The sequence below is a fragment of the Phyllostomus discolor genome, chromosome 4, assembly GCF_004126475.2.
Source record: "Phyllostomus discolor isolate MPI-MPIP mPhyDis1 chromosome 4, mPhyDis1.pri.v3, whole genome shotgun sequence".
NCBI classification, from domain to species: Eukaryota; Metazoa; Chordata; class Mammalia; order Chiroptera; family Phyllostomidae; genus Phyllostomus; species Phyllostomus discolor.
In genome coordinates, this window is record NC_040906.2 from 105,452,078 (window position 1) to 105,470,684 (window position 18,607).

Genomic DNA, 18,607 nt, shown 5'->3' on the forward strand with positions numbered 1-18,607 from the left:
TTTGTTAAGTGCTTGTTTGATTAAGAACTTTACATTTTGACGTATCTGGTTCTTAGACCCTTTACAAGAGTCTTTTCCTTAGCGACAAATAGGTCATCTCAAAACACTGCTGATTGGCTGTAGCTCAACTGATTTGAATTTCAATCAGTCAGACAACATCACACCCTACATTCTCTTTTCTTTTATTCTTGTCTATTCTGTCCCACTGGAGCACTACAGATCCCCACTAAAGCACTTAGGAAGAAAATGGCCATAACTGGAGTTCCAATGTTAGGGTTTTTCATCACAGTTCTCCTGGCGAGCCTTCAGGAATTGTGGGCTATCAAAGGTAACTGCTGAGAGAATCGTAAGTAGGAACAATAAGCTCTGAGAGCATTGGAGGAATGAGCAGTGGACATTTACAGGACAATATTTGGAATGCAGGAATGGTTTGATCGGTATTCAGTGGGTCTAAATCTAAAAATAAAATAAACAGTAGATTAAAGAGTTCTCTTTCTACCACAATTTGAAGTAAGTTAAATTTATTTTAGAGAAACAAAACTGAGTTGTATATTGGTCAATGCCATCAACTTTGAGGTAAGCCAAACTTAAGGGAGAAGTATTTTCTGACAGGCATTAACAAGCTGCCTCTTTGGGCTTTAATTTATTTTTTTAGAAAATTAGTAAAATTAAAAACCTCATAAAATTTTGTGAGGATTAAAGGAGAAAAATATGAGACATTCTTAGCTGAATTCATGGTAGCTATTCTTTGACATGTGAATCTCATCAGAACATTTTAAACAGTGACATTTATTTTGAAGATCATTAGAAAGGAAAGTCACCAAAAAATAACAATCTACCCAAAGGATGGGGAAGGGCAGGTATGCTGATGGAACTTGCATTTAATTTACTGCCCTTGGAACAGTGATAGGCCTTGTATATTGGATCTTATAATGATCTTCAGTCACTGTTACTTAGTGATTTTTCTAAGAGAGTAGAAACATGAGTAAAGAAGTGAAGAATCTGACATTCTCTGCCATCTGTTGGGCAAACATTGTGCTGTGGTGAAGATGTATTATGGAAAAATAGCTCTCACCCAAGATGACCACCACAGGGGTGGCAGGTATACTGGGAATAAGTAAAGTAATAACACAACTCCAAGATTCATGATGGCAATAGCAGGTTTTACATTTCTCAGAAAGGGCCATACATGGGAATGCACACCTGGATGCAAGGAAGAGAGGTTTTTCCCTTGGCTTGGAAAGGGACAACTAGAATATCTGTGTGTATGTACTTGCATGTGCACACATAGCTACAAATGCTAAATAAATCCCTGGCTTTATCAAGATACAGTCAGACTTTAAAATCCCCCTTTCCTCTACACACACTATGGAGGCTGCCCACTCTCCAGCTTCAGTTTTCTTATTTCAAATTGATTATTACCTTGGTATAGATTATTCTCAGTATCAACCATAATAGAATAGACCCCATAATGACAATCTCAATGTAAAGAGTTTTCAGATATAAGGGCTCATCACCAAGAGATATCAGCAGTGTGGGTGTAGATCCCGGAAAATGTGTTACTACAACACTACAAAGTCTCAATCTTAATTTCCTGGGTACCTCAGACCCCAGTTATATTTTCCATGGGTCTACTTCTTAAATACAAAGCAGTTTCTGGTATTTCTTTCACTGACTGGCTTATTTCACTTAGCCATATGATCTCACTTATAAGAGGAATCTAATGAACAAAATAAACTAATGAGCAAAATAGAACCAGAGGCATAGAATCACGGAACAGACTGACAGTGGTAAATGGGGAGGAGTGGGGGGACTGATTGAAAGCAGGTGAAGGGATTAGTCAAGGAACATATATGAAGGATGACACGTGGACATGGACAATGGGGTGGAGATTGACTATGGAAGTGGGGGGAGGGTTGGGAAGAGGGGGACAAAGGGAGAAATAACTGGAAAACAACTGTAAAACATAAAAATAATAAAGAGAAAGAAAGAGAAACAAACAAACAAATAAATAAATTTCTGGCCCCAAAGGGCTTCTTATAGACCTGATGATATACTAAGAAATTACTTACCTTGTCTGATTTAATCTTAAAAACAAATCCATGGAAGAAGCAAAACCACAGAAGAAAATAACAGGAAAACTACATATAAGTAGGTGAAGTAATCTGCTCAATTCACTAGGTAAGTAAGTAGCTGAATAAGAATTCAAAATTTGATTTTATTTCAGAGTTCAGAACTCAATCTTTTAGGAGCTGCTGCTGGATTTCTAAAGTGGGGATCACTCCTCAGCTAGTGATATGGAGACAAAACACAGCTTCAGGAGACTCTGGGTGTTCAGCTCCCATTTCCTTCAGTCCCCCGTCTCTAATGCTGCCCCTAATTTCTCCCCTCCCATCTTGTTCAGCACAAACATGCTGCACCTTGGCCTCATCTTCCCACTCACCCCTACTCCCCACTGCTGCTCCTCGTTCCACTGAGCCTACTACCTGTTTCAACCCCCACCCACAACTTGTGGCATCATCCTGGCTCTTCATTTCTCTCTGCTTGTTCCAACCATAACTCCCTTTTTCACCTTTTCAGAGGATCATGTGATCATCCAGGCCGAGTTCTATATGACCCCACACCCATCAGATGAGTTTATGTTTGACTTTGATGGTGATGAGATTTTTCATGTGGATGACAAAAAGAAGGAGACGGTCTGGCGGCTTAAAGAATTTGGTCATTTTGCCAGCTTTGAAGCTCAGGGTGCACTGGCCAATATGGCTGTGGGCAAAACCAACCTGGACATCATAATAAAGCGCTCTAACCACACCTCGAACACTAATGGTACCTCTCCCTGCTGCACTTCTACATGTGGGAATCACAGCTTTAAAATAGATGCCTTAACTCTTTCTGTTATATTATTGAGAATAACTTTCCCTTCCTGGGACCTAACTTTGCCATAAGCAAGCCCTAAATTCTCAGGCTATGGGCCCTAAAACATCATGGGTTTTTTTCATTTCTTGATATTCTCACATCTTTTCTCTGCCATCCATAGTCATCCACAAAGTTATTGCCCTCCATCTATGTTGGGGGAGCCAGGAATGAAGTTCTTGGATATCTTATACCTCAACATTGGTTACTGTTTATGGGTGAGAGTGATAGAGATAGGGACCTGAGACTGTGGCATCGATTCTCATGGCACCATATCAGCTTCTGTTTCAGCTTTAGTGGGAGAGAGGGAGGGGCCATGCCTAAGCATAGAAGGCTAATTTCTGACCCGTGTCCCCCAGTACCTCCAGAGGTGACTGTGCTCCCAAACAACCCTGTGGAACTGGGAGAGCCCAACATCCTCATCTGTTTCATCGACAAGTTCTCTCCACCACTGATCAATGTCACGTGGCTTCAAAATGGAAAACCTGTCACAAACGGATTGTCAGAGACAGTCTTCCTGCCCAGGGAGGACCACCTTTTCCGCAAGTTTTACTATCTCCCCTTCCTGCCCTCAACTGAGGACGTCTATGACTGCAAGGTGGAGCACTGGGGTTTGGATGAGCCTCTTCTCAAGCACTGGGGTACAGAACATCCTTCAGTTCCTTATTTTATGGTTTCCTTCTGTGGTGCATGTGTGCGGTCCTTTGGGACACAGCACAGAGTCCTGTTTTGTAACAGCTACTGCAATTCTTATTCTTGTTTCTCCCATTATCCAGCTTTCCTTGCTTTCTAAGTTGTAATTACCTTAATACATTATTCTATTTTCCTCTTTTTAAAATTGATTAATCATTATTTTTGACTTAGTACCACATTCATTATTCTGCTTTATATTTCCCCAGAGTTTGAAGCACAAACTCCCCTCCGAGAGACAACAGAGAACGTGATGTGTGGCCTGGGCCTGGTTGTGGGGCTGGTGGGCATCATTGTTGGGACTATCTTCATCATCAAGGGTGTGCGCAAAGGCAATGCTGCTGACCACCGAGGTCCACTGTGAAGCACTTCAGGTGGGTTTGCTGTGGTCAGAGCAACACACGTATGGAGTTATCAAAAGAAGGCAACACAGTGGGGGAAAGAACATATGATGCCTTTAAGGGGAAAAATGGGATAAGTCATGGCTCTTGACTTACCTTTGTAGGACAGAATCAGACATAGCCCCTTTCTAGTATCCCAGAGCTTCAAAGTTCATCATCCCTTCCCGTACATGTGCAGCTAGACCTTCAGTCTTAGAAATAATCTCCAGTGATTCACATTTCACAGTCATCTGTTTCACATTAGAATACTGGGTCCTGTGACCTAGGAAAGTTAGCTTCAAGATTTGGATGATTCTTGGCTTATATTTTCTGAGGCAGGCCATCAGTCAGGTCAAAAGCACTTCCAGAGCTTGGCTTTTTGGGGACTCCAGTAGATTCATTGTAAGAATACCAATGCCTGTTTTTGCTCCTCCAATCTGAAAAGTGGTGTCAGGGGTGATAAGAGAAGGTAAACTATAGTCTGCTCATTCGTGCTCACTCTGATAGTAGAATATAGCAGTTCATGTTGGAAAGGTTGTATTTACTAGAGGTCAGATCAATATTAAGAGACTTCCAAAGTCAAAGGACTAAGGGAGAAGGGGAATGAATCTCAAAGTAAGTGCTCAAATATTCATCTTAAGCTCTTTAGAAACTGTGTGTGTCTTTCTACAGGTAATGGGCTTCCTTAGAGAGAAGATCAATGATGAGATTTCTTCTTTGATATCTTTACAAATCTGGCAGTTCTCCAATTCACCTCCATGAAGACCACCATTCTTCAGCACTTTCCCGCCGCTTAGTCACACTAGGAGTGGTGACGCCTCTCAGTATTCTATTCCAACTAGTTGGGTGTCCCTGTTTGTTGCCCCTTCCCATACCTGTTTTCCTTCCATTTCCCACAGTCTTTTTACTGTCAGCATGCAATGCCTCTGTAATAGGCCCCATGAGACCCTTTCTTTGCTATGGAAACTTTCAAAAGTTTTATGGGAATTCATTGCTTGGTGTTTCTTTTCTTTTTTTTAAAGATTTTATTTATTTATTTTTAGAGAGGGAAGGGAGGGAGAGAGGGAGAGAGAGAGAGAAACATCAATGTGCGGTTGCTGGGGGTTATGGCCTGCGACCCAGGAATGTACCCTGGCTGGGAATCAAACCTGGGACACTTTGGTTCCCAGCCCACACTCAATCCACTGAGCTACGCCAGCCAGGGCTAGCTTGGTGTTTCTTCAAACAGCGATTGTGACTTTTCTGAATACAATAAACCATCAGATGAGTCTTAGGTGAAGTTTTTGGTGTCTGAGCCATTTATTCACAAGGGCTGGGGAATATATGCAAACCTTTCATTCTCTGTAATTAATAAAAAATATCCAGGTTCATTAGGGTGTGGCCTCACTCAGAGGATCTGTAAGCCATCCAGTTGCTGTGGCCAATCCTCATCAGGACACCTCTACAGTAGGATTTGTTGGGCGGTCTCTACAGGCAACCAGTTCAGAATTTGGTTTTGGTTCTTGAGCCCCCAAGTCAGTGAAATATGTGACCCTTCATACGAAGAATCAATTAATCTAGAATGAATCTGAAAGCCTCAGGTTTGGCCTCTGATAACGGTGAGACAGGTGGCGAGGAGATGAGGTGGAGTGGAGCACAGAAAAGAGGAGGATCCACGTCTGTTACAGAATTTACATAGCAGCATCACACATACCAGACTTAATGAGGAATGAGATCAGACACTGAAGATTTTATTTACATAAATGTGGATCCCTCTTTCATTATGAGGAGAATGGTATGACTTACTCTTGGAAACATCTTGCATTTGGAGATGTGACCCTGAGTGGAAAAACTGGGTAAAGGGCTGGGGGATTATGCATTAAACAGGACAAGAGAATATTTGAGACACTGTGACAGATAAATTGCTCACTTATCTGTGAAACTATTACTTGATGTTTATTTCTAAAATGGTTACCAGAACCTCCCCCAAACCATGAAGACTGATTATTTATGACAATGTGGGAGACTGACATGAAAGTGTTTCTGAAATGAAATACTCTTGGTCTTCATCTTGACTCATCATTTACTGGCTAAGCCACTGATATCTTTTTAAATTAGATATATTGGGGTGAGTTGGATAATAAGATTATATAGGTTGCAAGTGTACATTTCTATGATACATGATTTGTATACTGCAGTGTGTGCCCACCACCCAAAGTGAAATCATCATCTGTCACCATATATTTGGCTCCTTTTTCCCATTGGTATCTTACCAAAAGAAGGGAATTATTAAAGTAATTAAATAGAGAAGGTTCTTATGCCTTAGTAGCCTACATTAGCAAACCCAAACCTAAGTCAGAATCAATTATATAAATGCACTTGTATCCCAGAAGGTGAAATTTAAGAACAATCGAACAGCCAACTAAGCTTTCCCAAGTAAGGCAGCCACTTTCGTTATAGCCAATCAAATCATTACCTTGCTTTGTTTCCATTTTTTGTAAAAGCCTTTCCCCTAGCTCCTGTTGACAAAGTATTCTTAACCACTTGTAATTTGATGCTGCCAGATTTAAATCAATGTTCGCTAACACAAACTCTTGAAAATTTTAGTGTGTCCTACTTTATCTTTTAACAATCTTATAAGAGTGACTAGTAAATAGCAATTCTCTGTACCTATGGTTTATAGTATTAAAGCAAAATGTTTAGAAAATTGAAGGTACAATAGGCCCAGATTTTTCTTTTACATAGCTCCATTTTTAATTATAAAATAAATAGATGTACAATAGAGAATATACTAAAAGTCAGACAAATATGGAATAAAAAAGAAAAGTAGTAAATCTATATCTTATCATGTTCAAAAAAGGCATTTTTAGATAGACTTTACTTTTCAGAAAAGCTTTAAGTTGACAGTAAAAACGTTCAGAGTACAAGAGTTCCCTAATCCTCATCTTCCCCCTGTTCCACTTAAGGTATCTCCTAGTATTAATATCTCACATTAGTGTGGTACAGTTGTTGCAACTGATGGACTGATATTGATACATTATTAATTGATGTCCATAGTTGACATTAGGATTCACTCTTTATATTATAAAGTTCAGTAGCTTTTGGCAAATGCATGTCATGTATCCACTGTTGCCATATCAAACAGACTGATTCCACCGACCTGAAATCCCCAGTGCTCTCCCTGTGCATCCCTGTTCTCCTCTCCCTGGACCCTGGAAACCAATAATATTTCTACCATTTTCATAGGTTTGCCTTTTCCAAAATGTCATATAACCGTATCCAAATAGTAAGCAGGTTTTTCAGCCCAAGATAACTCTCTCACTTAGCAATATGTATTTAAGATTTTTCCATGTCTTTTCATAGCTTAATAGCTTCTTTATTTTTATCACTAAATAATAATTGTGTGAATGTACCATAGTTGGTTTATCCATTCACTATTGAACGACATTTAGGTTACTTCCAAGTTTTGGCAATTGTAAACAAAGCTGCAATAAACATTTGTGTGCAGGTTTTTTGTGTGGACAAACTTTGTAACTCATTTGAGTAAATCCCTGAGACTACTATGACTGCTGAAACATATGGTAAGGGTTTGTGTAGCTTTGTAAGAAACCACCTGAGTGTCTTCCAAAGTGACTGCACCCTTTTGCATTCCACCACAAATGATTGAGTCTCAGTTGTACCACACCCTTGCTACTATTTGGTGTTTTGAGTGTTCTGGATTTTACTAGCAAGCTAGTTTTTAAAAACTTTTTATTCAAACTAATTACAGATTCAAAAAATGCAAAGACAGTACAGGGAGATCCTGTGTACCCTTTCACCTATTTTCCCAAATGGTTGTATTTTGAGACTATAGTACAGTGTCAAAACCAGAAAACTCATATTGGTGCATTGTGTGCATGTAGTTCTATTCCCATGTTTCACCAAAATCATGTACAGAACCATTCCATTACCACAGAGATCTCCCTCTTGCTACCCTTTCTAGCTACCACCACTGCCTTCCAGACACCATTAGCCTAACATCTGACAACCATCTGTTCTCCATTTCTACAATTTGCAAATTTGACAATGTTAGATAATCATACAACATGTGACTTTCTGAAGTTGGCATATCTCACTTAGCACAATGTCCTTGAGAGCAATCCAAGCTGCTGCATGCATCAACAGTGACTTTTTCATTGCTGAGTAGTATTCCACAGCAAGGATGTACCACACTTGTCTGTTCACCTATTGAAGGGCACTTTGGTTGTTTCTCATTTGGGGCTATTACAAATAAAGTTTCTATGAATATCTGTGTAAGGTTACTGTGTAAACATGTTTTCATTTCTCTAGCATAAATGTACAGAAAAGTGATCATGTAGTAAGAGTATGTTTGATTTTTTAAGAAACTGCCGAAGTCTTTTCCAGAGGCGCTGTATCACTCTGTGTTCCCACCGCAGTGTATGAGGTTCTTACCGGCATTACCAGTATTTTGGGTTTTAGGTGTTTTTACAGTGATACGTTATCATGTTGTTACTTTGCATTTCTCTAATAGCTACTGATATTAAACATCATTCAACATGCTTATCTGCCATCTAGATATCCTCTTTGCTAAAATGTCTCTTCATGTCTTATGTCAATTTTGAAATTAGATTTTCTTAGCATGGAGTTATGAGAGTCCTTTATATATTCTAGATATTGTGCATGCTCTCTGTAATATTTGGAGGGTGCAAATAATTTTCTCTGTAAGTTATTTTCATTCTTTTAACAGGATTTTTGCAGAAAGTTTATAATTTTGATAAAGCCCTATTCGTTGACACTTTTCTTTTTATGGATTATGCTTTTAGTGTAATGTCTGTAAAATCTCCACCAGGCCATAGGTCCCAAATATTTCTTTCTGATTTTCTTCTAAAAGTTTTATATTTTACATTTAAAGTTGATCTAATCTGAGTGAACTTTTAAATAAAGTGTGAGAATGGGTCTCATTTCTTTTTTTCTGTTTTCCTTCTTTATTTTCTCTTTCTTTCTCTTTCTTCTTTCCTTCCCCCCTCCCTCCCTCCCTTCCCTTCTTCCCATTTGAGTTTAAAATAAAAGAGTTTGTTAGTGAAGGAATAAAACAGAGAGAAGGCTACTCCATAGGCAGAGTAGCTTTTTTCTTTTTTTTCTTTTTTTTGTGGGGGAGGCTGCTGGGGGTAGGGCATGGATATTCACTTCCTCCAGCACCATTCTTCAGAGTGATCATCCATTCTCCATTTAATTACTTTGCACCTTTGTCAAAAGTGACTTGGTGTGGGTCTGTTTCTGGTTCTCTATACTGGGTTTATCAATCTATGTCCATTCCTCCACAACTCCCATCAGTCTTGATTAGTGTAGCTATATAAAGGTCTTAAATTTGGCTAGAGTGATCTCTCAACGTTATTCTTCTTTATCAAATTTGCTTTAGTCATTCTGATTTCTTTGCTTTTTAGTATAAATTTTATAATAATTTTATCTATAACTATTAAAATTATTGTGGGATTTAGATTGAAATTACATTAAAGTAAGATATTGGTTTTGGAGGATACATGATGTCTTTACTATTTTTCAGTTGATGAATATGGTGTCTCCATTTTTAGATTTTTTATTATTTTTATCAATATTTAAGCATACAAGTACTATGTTCTGTTAGAGTTACACTTGTGGTTTTTTTATTTTTAGTGACTGTAAATGGTATTGTATTTTTATTTTTTGTTTTATGTCTTCATTACCACATACAGAAATGCAAACTAAAATTTTTGGTTGGTCTTGGATTCTGCAACCTTAATGAGCTGCCTTACTAGTTCTAGCAGAGTTTTTTGCAGGGGAGGGGGCAGTCTGTGGGATTTTTTATGTAGACATTCACATAGACTAAATAGGAACAGTTTTATTTCTTCCTTTTTGATCTTCATGTGTTTTGACCACTCCTCTTCATCTTGTTGGTAAAGGAGGGGTGTATTACCCTAAATAGTATGAGATGGCTGACCCCACAACACCCAAAATAGACAGATGAGTTGATAGCAGTTTATCAAATGTTCTTACAGCCTGAGAGAGCAGGACTCCAGGTAGGGGCACTTGGGGGTTGCACTCAGGAACCCACTGAACCAGCAGGGGCTGTGAGAGATGGGCTTTGTAGTAACAAGAGCATGGGGTGTCCCCTGTTTCCCACAGGAGGGTGTTGTTGGTTTGTTTGAATAGTTCCATGGTCTGGCAGAGACTGAATGAAGCCCTTGGGTTGAGGATCAGTGGACAGCAGCTGCTCAGGTTGATACAGGAGTAGCTGGGTGGGGACTATAACTAATGAAAGCAGGAGAGCTCATAGTTAGGTCTTTGGGGCCCTCTGAGGCTCAAAGATGTCAAAGCAGCACTTGATAACTCAGATCTCATAATATTTCATGACATTTTTTTCCTTTTCTTGTTTTATTGTGCTGTCCAGGACTTCTGTTACCAGGTTAAATAAGAGTGGTGAGAGCAGAAGAGGAAAAGCATTAGTTTTTCACCATTACATGTGATTTTAGCTGTAGAATTTTTGTAGAAATTATAAAGTTGAGAAGTTTCCCTCTAGTCCTGGTTTTTTAGGGATTTTTTAAATCATGAATAAATGTTAAATCTTGTCAAATGCCTTTTCTGCATTAACTGATAGAACCATGTGCTTTTTCTTCTCTACCTTAGTAAGATGCATTACATTGGTTGGCTTAAACTATTGAACCAGGCTTACATAGCTGTCACCCTACCATGGGGGACGGGTGTTAGGGGGTGGAGGGATTGAACAAAAAGGAAAAAGGACTCTTGGAAAGTGCGGTCATTGTCGGGGGTGGGCATAAGGAGGATAAATGGTAATGGAAAAATACAATAAAAAATAAAATAAGATAAAATATCCATCTCCTGCAAAAAATAATAAGATAAAATAAGTCAGACTTGCATCACTAGAATAAACTCCACTCTGAAATAGTGTATAATTCTTTTGAAATTCTGCTGAATTTTTTTTGCTAATATTTTCCTAAGGAGTTTTGTATCTATAGTCACTCAGGTATATTCTTCTTTAATGTTCATTTGTTGTACTGTTTCTGTCTGCTTTTGGTATCAGGAAATGCTGATTTCATAAAATATGATGGGATATGTTCTCTCATTCTCTATTTTCTGGAGTAATTTTGGATACTTGTTAATTCCATTTAAAATGGTTGATAGATTTCTCCAGTGAAACCATCTGGGTCTTGAGATTTCTCTTTCATTAGTCTTCCAATTATGAATTAAATTTCTTTTAAGAGTTATAGAGTTGTTCACTTTACCTATTATTTTGAGTTAATTGTACTAGTTTTTTATTTTTAAGAAATTAGGTATTTTCACCTAAGTTCTCAAATTTATGTGTAAAGTTGTTTTCAGTAGTCCCTGACATCCTATAAATGCTTGGATTGTCTGAAATTATATCCTTTGTTTTATTCTGGAAACTAGTAATTTGCATGTTCTCACTTTTCTTTTCCTTGTCTGTCTTCCTAAAAGTTTGTCAATTCTTTTAACCTTTCAAAGAACATCTTTTTCTTTTTTTTTAATTAAAGTATAGTTGGCACACAATATTATATGTTTCAGGTGTACAACATAATGATTCTACATTTATATACCTCACAATGTGATCAACCATAATATGTCTAGTAAACCATCTGTCACCAAATTTATCATGGTATTTTTTACTATATACCCTGTGATATACATTACATCCCCATGACTTATTTATTTTATAACTGGCAATTTGTACTTGTTAATCCCTTTTACCTTTTTCATCCATACCCACAACCCCCCTCTCACCTGGCAGCCATCAGTTCTCAAAAATAAAAAAAAACTCATTTATGAGTTTTTTCTGTTTTGTTTATTTACTTTTTTATATTTTAGATTCCATATATGTGAAATCATGTGATATTTATCTTTGTCTGACTTATTTCACTTAATATAATACCTTCTAGCTCCATCCATATTGTCAAAAATGACAAGATTTCAATTTTTGTGGCTAATATTTCATTATCATTATCCATTTCCATTATCCGTTTATCTGCCAATGGACACCTAGGTTGTTTCCATTTTGTAGCTATTGTAAATAATGCTGCAGTGAACATAGGATGTATATACCTATTCAAATTGTTATTTTTGTTTTCTCCAGATAAATACGCAGAAGTGGAATTGCTAGAACATATGGTAATACTAGCTTTAATGTTTTGAGGAACCTCCATACTGTTTTCCATAGTGGTAGCACCAATTTGGATTCCTACTGACAATTCACAAGGGTTCCCTTCTCTCCACATCTTAGTAAACACTTGTTGTTGGTTGGCTTTTTGATAATAGCCATTCACACTGGTGTGAAGTGCTATCTCATTGTGGTTTTAATCTGTTGACCATCATATGTTTACTTTATAAAATGTTTATTCAGGTTTTCGGCCTATTTTTAATCAGATTGTTAGGGGGTTTTTTTTGCTATTGAGTTATATGAGTTTTTAGATATTAACCTCTTATCAACTATATAATTTATAAAGATTTCCTCACATTCAGTAGGTTGCATTTTTATTTTGTTGATGATTTTCTTTGCTGTACAGAAGTTTCTTAGTATAAGGTAGTCCCACATTTATTTCTGGTTTTACTGCCTTTGCTTTTGATGTCAGATTGAAAAATTATCACCAAGACTGCTGTCAAGGAGTCTTACAGCCTATGTTTTTGCAACAGGATAGTAAGAAGCTAGGAAAATTCCTGGGCAAGTACAATAGGGAAATTGAGACAAGAAAATTAAACAGGCCAAACAATTTGAACAACTTATACCCAGCTAGTGAGTCACAAGACCTTATCTTCCCTAACTAAGGACACTTGAGAGAAACTGATTTATACTTCTCCTCCTTAACCATAGAATACATAGCTTAAATCACCCTGGTCTGGGAAATAGAGATCAGAGACCCAATTAATGCCATTTGTGCCAGCTAAATCCAAGGTTAGATGAAGTCAGAGGAACAAATAACAAAACCCCATTAAAGCCAGACAGACCCAAGATAAAAGTAAAGCAGTAAAGCAGACAAAGAATAATCCCAACACCCACACATGCTCATTTTAATGCATCAGCATATTAAAAATGTACCTGGAAAGCTGATGAATATTTGGCTGAAACCATCTTCTAAAATTCTTACCCATAGAAGAGAGATAAAAACCTCAAGACAAAGACTGGGTATGGGATCACTTTAGGGCACACCCATGCCCCTTTCTAAGCATGACCTTTTTTTCTTCCAACATCCCTGCCTTGGCTCTTTTCTGTCACTGTGACCTTCACTTCCCAGGATGCTAACAGCAGCCCTGCCTTGGCTCACTGCTTTCCTATAATGTTTCTGGGGAGCCAAAGCAGAGCACTGCCTAGGCTCTCTCCTGTTACTTCTACCCTAAGTTCTTCCTTTGTTTCACTGTTCCCAGCTTTAATAAATGTCCTCTCAAAATCACCAGGACTCGTGTTGTGAAATCTTTCCTTCAGGAAGTCCAGAACCCACCCACTACAGGCCAGCCTGAGGCAGACCCTCTTTGGGCCTGTCCCTGTCTGGTAACATTTTCTTCTAGGAACTTGATAGTTTCAGATCTTACATTCAAGTTTTTAATTTATTTTGAGTTAATTTTTATGTATGTTCTAAGGCATTGGTTGAATTTCATTGTTTTGTATGTAGCTGTCTAGTTTTCCCAACACCATTTATTGAAGAGATTGTTTTTTCCCATTGTATATTCTTTTTTCTTTGCCATAAATTGATCATATATTTTAGGTGTATTTCTGGGCTGTCTGTTCTGTTCCATTCGTCTATGTGTCTGCTTTTATGTCAACATCACATAAACTGATTACTATAGCTTTGTAATATAGTTTGAAATCAGGGAACATAATGCCTCTAGTTTTGTTCTTCCTTCTCAGGATTATTTTAGCTATTTTTTGATCTTTTTGATTTGTTACAAATTTTTAGTTTGCTCTATTTCTGTGGAAAAGCCATTGGGATTTTGTTAGGGTTTGCATTCAATCTGTAGATTGCTTTGAGTAATATGAACATTTTAAGCAATATTAATGCTTTTATTCCATGAGCACAGAATATTTTTCTCTTTATTTGTATCTTCTTCAATTTTTTCCATCAATGTCTTAAAGTTTTCAGTGTACAGGTTTTTCAACACTTTGGTTACATTTATTCCTATGTATTTTTTTTGGTGCAATTGCTAATATTTATCTGATCCTGTCCCTGACATGGGTTTCTTCAAGCCCTGTAGATTCCTAAATGATAAGAGCACTAGGAGCATCTTTTGTTCTAATGAGTCTACTCTGGAGGGTCCTGGATGGCTGGCTCCTGGATGGGTGTGGGTCACCACAAGGACCAAGCCATGGTTTAAAGCTTGGGATTTTCAGTCTCATTGCCATACTCCAGAGAGGGAAGAGGGGCTGGAAATGAACTTAATAATTGATTATGTCTATGTGAGAAAGCCTCCATAAAATCCTAATAGTAGGGTATTCATAGAGCTTCCACGTTGGTGAACACATCTATACTGGGAGAGTGACACAGCCCAACTCCAGGCACAGAAACTCCAGCACTCAGTACTTGCTCAGTCCTCACCTTATGTATCACTTCATCTGTATCTCTTATCATATCCTTTAACAAACTGATAAACATAAGAAACTGTTTCTCTGAGTTCTGTGAGCCACTCCAGCAAATGAATCAAGAGGAAATCATTGAAACCCTTGATCTATAACTGGTTGGGCTTGCAGTTGAAGTGTGTGTGTTGGGGAAGGGGCAGTCTTGTGGGACCAAGTCCTTAACCCATGGGATATGACACTGTCTCCAGGTTGATACTGTTAAAATTGAATTAAATTGTAGGACACCCAGCTGGTGTCATAAAGAATTACTTGTTGAGAGGAAAAGCCTCCAGACATTGATGATCATAAGTGTCCAAAGTAAAGTGTGCTCTGTGAGTAGTAACAAAGACACACAGGGAAAAAAGACAGAAAAGGGGAGAGCTGGGTTATTCTCTGTTCAGTCAGCCATAGAAGGCCAACTGAATTAGCTTTCCCTTTATATTGCTCTATGAGAAACAAATAAAAACCAAAATCAAGAAAATGTTACCATTCACAATAGCATAAAAAATATAAAATATCCAGATATAAATCTAACTATAGATGAACAAGATTTCTATACTGAAAACTAGTTGACATCACTGAGAGAAATTAATGCACTTACAAAAATAACAAGACTACGCAATTTGGCCCTGGCTGGTATGGTTCAGTGGATTGAGTGCAGACCTGCAAACCAAAGGGTCACCAGTTTGATTCCCAGTCAAAGCACATGCCTGGGCTGCAGGCCAAGTCTCCCAGTAGGGAGCATGCAAGAGGCAAAAACACATTGATATTTCTCTTCCTCTCTTTCTCTCTCCCTTCCCCTCTGTCTAAAATAAATAAATAAATAGATAGATAAATAAATAAATAAATACATAAATAAATAAATAAATTTGGAGATTACAACAGTAAATATTTTAAAGTTCTCTCCAAATTGATCTATAATCAGTAGAAATACCATTGATAACCATGACAATAATTTTCCCTTTTTATTGAATTTGTTAGGGTGACACCAGTTAACAAAATTATACAGGTTTCAGGTGTACAGTTCTATAATACATCGTTGGTACACTGTATTGTCTATTCACTACCCCAAGTCAAGTCTCTGTCCATCACCATGTAATCTCCCTATACCCTCCTCCATTTCCCCCAACCCCCTCCCCCATCACCACACTGTTGTCTGTGTTTGTGTTTCATTTTCTCTCTTTTTTCTTTTTTGTTCAATAGCTCTGTCCCCCCACCCCACCCCTAAACTCCCCCTTGACTGCTGTCAGCCTGCTTTCTGTCTATGAGTATGTCTCTCATTTTGCTTGTTAGCTCATTGTGTTCATGAATGGTATATTTACACAATGGGATACTACTCAGCCATAAAAAGAAGGGAATCTTACCTTTTATGACAGCATGGATGGAACTGAAAAACATTATGCTAAGTGAAATAAGCCAGTCAAAGAAAAGCAAATACCATATGATTTCACTCATATGTGGAATCTAATGAATAACATGAACTAACAAGCAAGAATTTTTTGTTAGTTTGCTCGTTTGTCTTGTATTATTTCTTCTGGTTTGTTTTTGGTTATTGGTGTGCTAGGACTATGAAGCTAAATTTAAAATTCATATTCATGTGTAAATACTGAAGCCTTAACTTAGCCAAGGAAATTTGAAAAATAAGGACAAAACTGTAAGACATTCAGTAAAAGGTAGAAAAATAATGTTAATTAACATTGTTGGTATTGATTATATTAGTTAACACCTTGTGGTACACTAATTACCATAGTATAGAGTAGGCTCAAAAGTAGACAAACTAGACAACAGAACAAAATAGAAATTCTGGAAACAGATCCCCTCCAGATACAATGCTCTAGTTGCTGATGACACTGCAGTACAGTAAGAGAAAGATTATTTTTTCAATGAATGCTAATAAGTCATTTGAATGTTCACTTGAGAACATTTACTGTCTACTCAAATCATCAAGAAAAATTCATTCTACTTATAGGTGAGATCATATGATATTTGTCTTTCACCATCTGGCTTATTTCACTTAGCATAATGCTCTCCAGATCCATCCATGCTATTGTAAAGGGTAAGAGATCCTTCTTTCCTTCTGCTGTGTAATAGTCCACTGTATAAATGTACCACAGTCCATAGTTTTTTGATCCATTCATTTACTGATGGGCACTTAGGCTGCTTCCAGCACTTGGCTATTATAAATTGTGCTGCTATGAACATTGGAGTGCATGGGTTCTTTTGAATTGATGTTTCAGGATTCTTAGGATATAATACCAACTGTAGAATTGCTGGGTCAAAAGGCAGTTTCATGTTTAGTTTTCTGAGGAAATTCCACACTGTTTTCCACAGTGGCTGCACCAGTCTGCATTCCCACCAACAGTGCACTCGGGTTCTCTTTCCTCCACAACCTCTCCAGCACTTGTTGTTCGTTGATTTGTTTATGATGGCCATTCTGACCAGTGTGAAGTGGTATCTCATTGTGGTTTTAATTTGCATCTCTGTGATGGCTAGTGATACTGAGCATCCTTTCAGATGTCTCTAGGCCCTCTGTGTGTCCTCCTTAGAGAAGTGCCTGTTCAGTTCCTTTGCCCATTTTTAATTGGATTGTTTGTCTTTCTGGAGTCCAGTAATGTGAGTTCTTTATATATTCTGAAGATGCATTTTTTAATTTGTACCATTTTTTAAAAAAATTTATTTTAATTGTTGTTCAATTACAGTTTTGTGTCTTTTACTCCTATCCCAGGCCACCCACCCATACCTCCCCACCTCCTTCCCATTTTTAAATTAGGTTTCTTGTCTTCTTAAAGTGGAGTCATGTGAGCTCTTTATATACTTTGGAGATCAAACCCTTGTCTGAGGTATCATTGGCAAATATATTTTCCCATACAGTTGGTTCTCTTTTTATTTTAATACTGTGCTCTTTAGCTGTGCAGAAGCTTTTTATTTTGATGAGACCCCATTTGTTTATTCTTTCCTGTATGTCCCTTGCTCTAGGGGACATATCAGTAAAAATGTTGCTGCATGAAATATCTGAGATTTTCCTGCCTATGTTCTCCTCTAGGACTTTAATCGTGTCACAGATTATATTTGCATCTTTTATCCACCTTGAATTTATTTTTGTGTATGGTGTAAGTAGGTGCTTGAGTTTTATTTCTTTGCACATAGATGTACAGTTCTCCCAACACCATTTGTTGAAGAGGTTATTTTTACTCCATTTTATGTTGCTACCCCCTTTGTCGAATATTAATTAATCATAGAGACTTGGGTTTATTTCTGAGCTCTCTATTCTGTTCCACTGGTCCACGTGCCTGATTTTATGCCAGTACCAGACTGTTTTGATTACAGTGGCCTTGTAATACAGTCTAGTATCAGGTATTGTGATCCCTCCTACTTTCCTCTTCTTTCTCAAAACTGCAGCAGTTATTCAGGGTCGTTTATGGTTCCATATAAATTTTCTAAGTGTTTGTTCTATGTCTGTGAAATATGCCATTGGTACATTAATAGGTATTGCATTGAATGTATAAATTGCTTTGGGTAATATGGACATTTTGATGATGTTAATTCTTCCTATCCATGAACACAGTATATGTTTCCATTTGTTTGTGTCTTCCTTGATTTCTTTCTCCAGTGTTGTGTAGTATTCTGCATACAGGTCTTTTACCTCCTTGGTTAGGTTTATTCCTAGGTATTTTCTTTTTCTTTTTGCTATATCAAATGGGATTTTTTTTTCTTGATTTCTGTTTCTGCTGTTTCATTGTTGGTATACAAAAATAATTTGACTTCAGGATATTGACTTTGTATCCTGCTGTATTGCCAAATTCATTTCTTATGTCGAGTAGTTTTTGGGTAGAGTCTATAGGATTTTCTGTGTACACTATCATGTCATGTGCAAACAGTAACACTTTTGTTTTTCTCCTATCTGATTTGGATGTCATTTATTTCCTTTTCTTGTCTGATTGCTGTGGCTAAAACTTCCAATACTATATTGAATAGAGGTGGTGAAAGTGGACAACCTTGTCTTGTTCCTGATCTTAGTGGAGAAGATTTT

The 18,607-nt window shown here is 37.6% G+C and overlaps 2 protein-coding genes across 2 annotated transcripts in view; one reads left to right on the forward strand and one right to left on the reverse strand.

The window, feature by feature from the left end:
- LOC114494918 (butyrophilin-like protein 2) overlaps window positions 1-18,607 on the reverse strand; it is a 173,633-nt gene that overhangs the window by 39,298 nt on the left and 115,728 nt on the right.
- LOC114493970 (HLA class II histocompatibility antigen, DR alpha chain-like) lies at window positions 161-5,262 on the forward strand. The gene is made up of 6 exons (XM_028508835.2): window positions 161-328; window positions 2,581-2,826; window positions 3,273-3,554; window positions 3,813-3,977; window positions 4,656-4,981; window positions 5,186-5,262. The coding sequence occupies exons 1-4, from the start codon at window positions 247-249 to the stop codon at window positions 3,965-3,967; spliced, it is 765 nt and encodes a 254-aa protein (XP_028364636.1). The 5' UTR covers window positions 161-246; the 3' UTR covers window positions 3,968-3,977; window positions 4,656-4,981; window positions 5,186-5,262.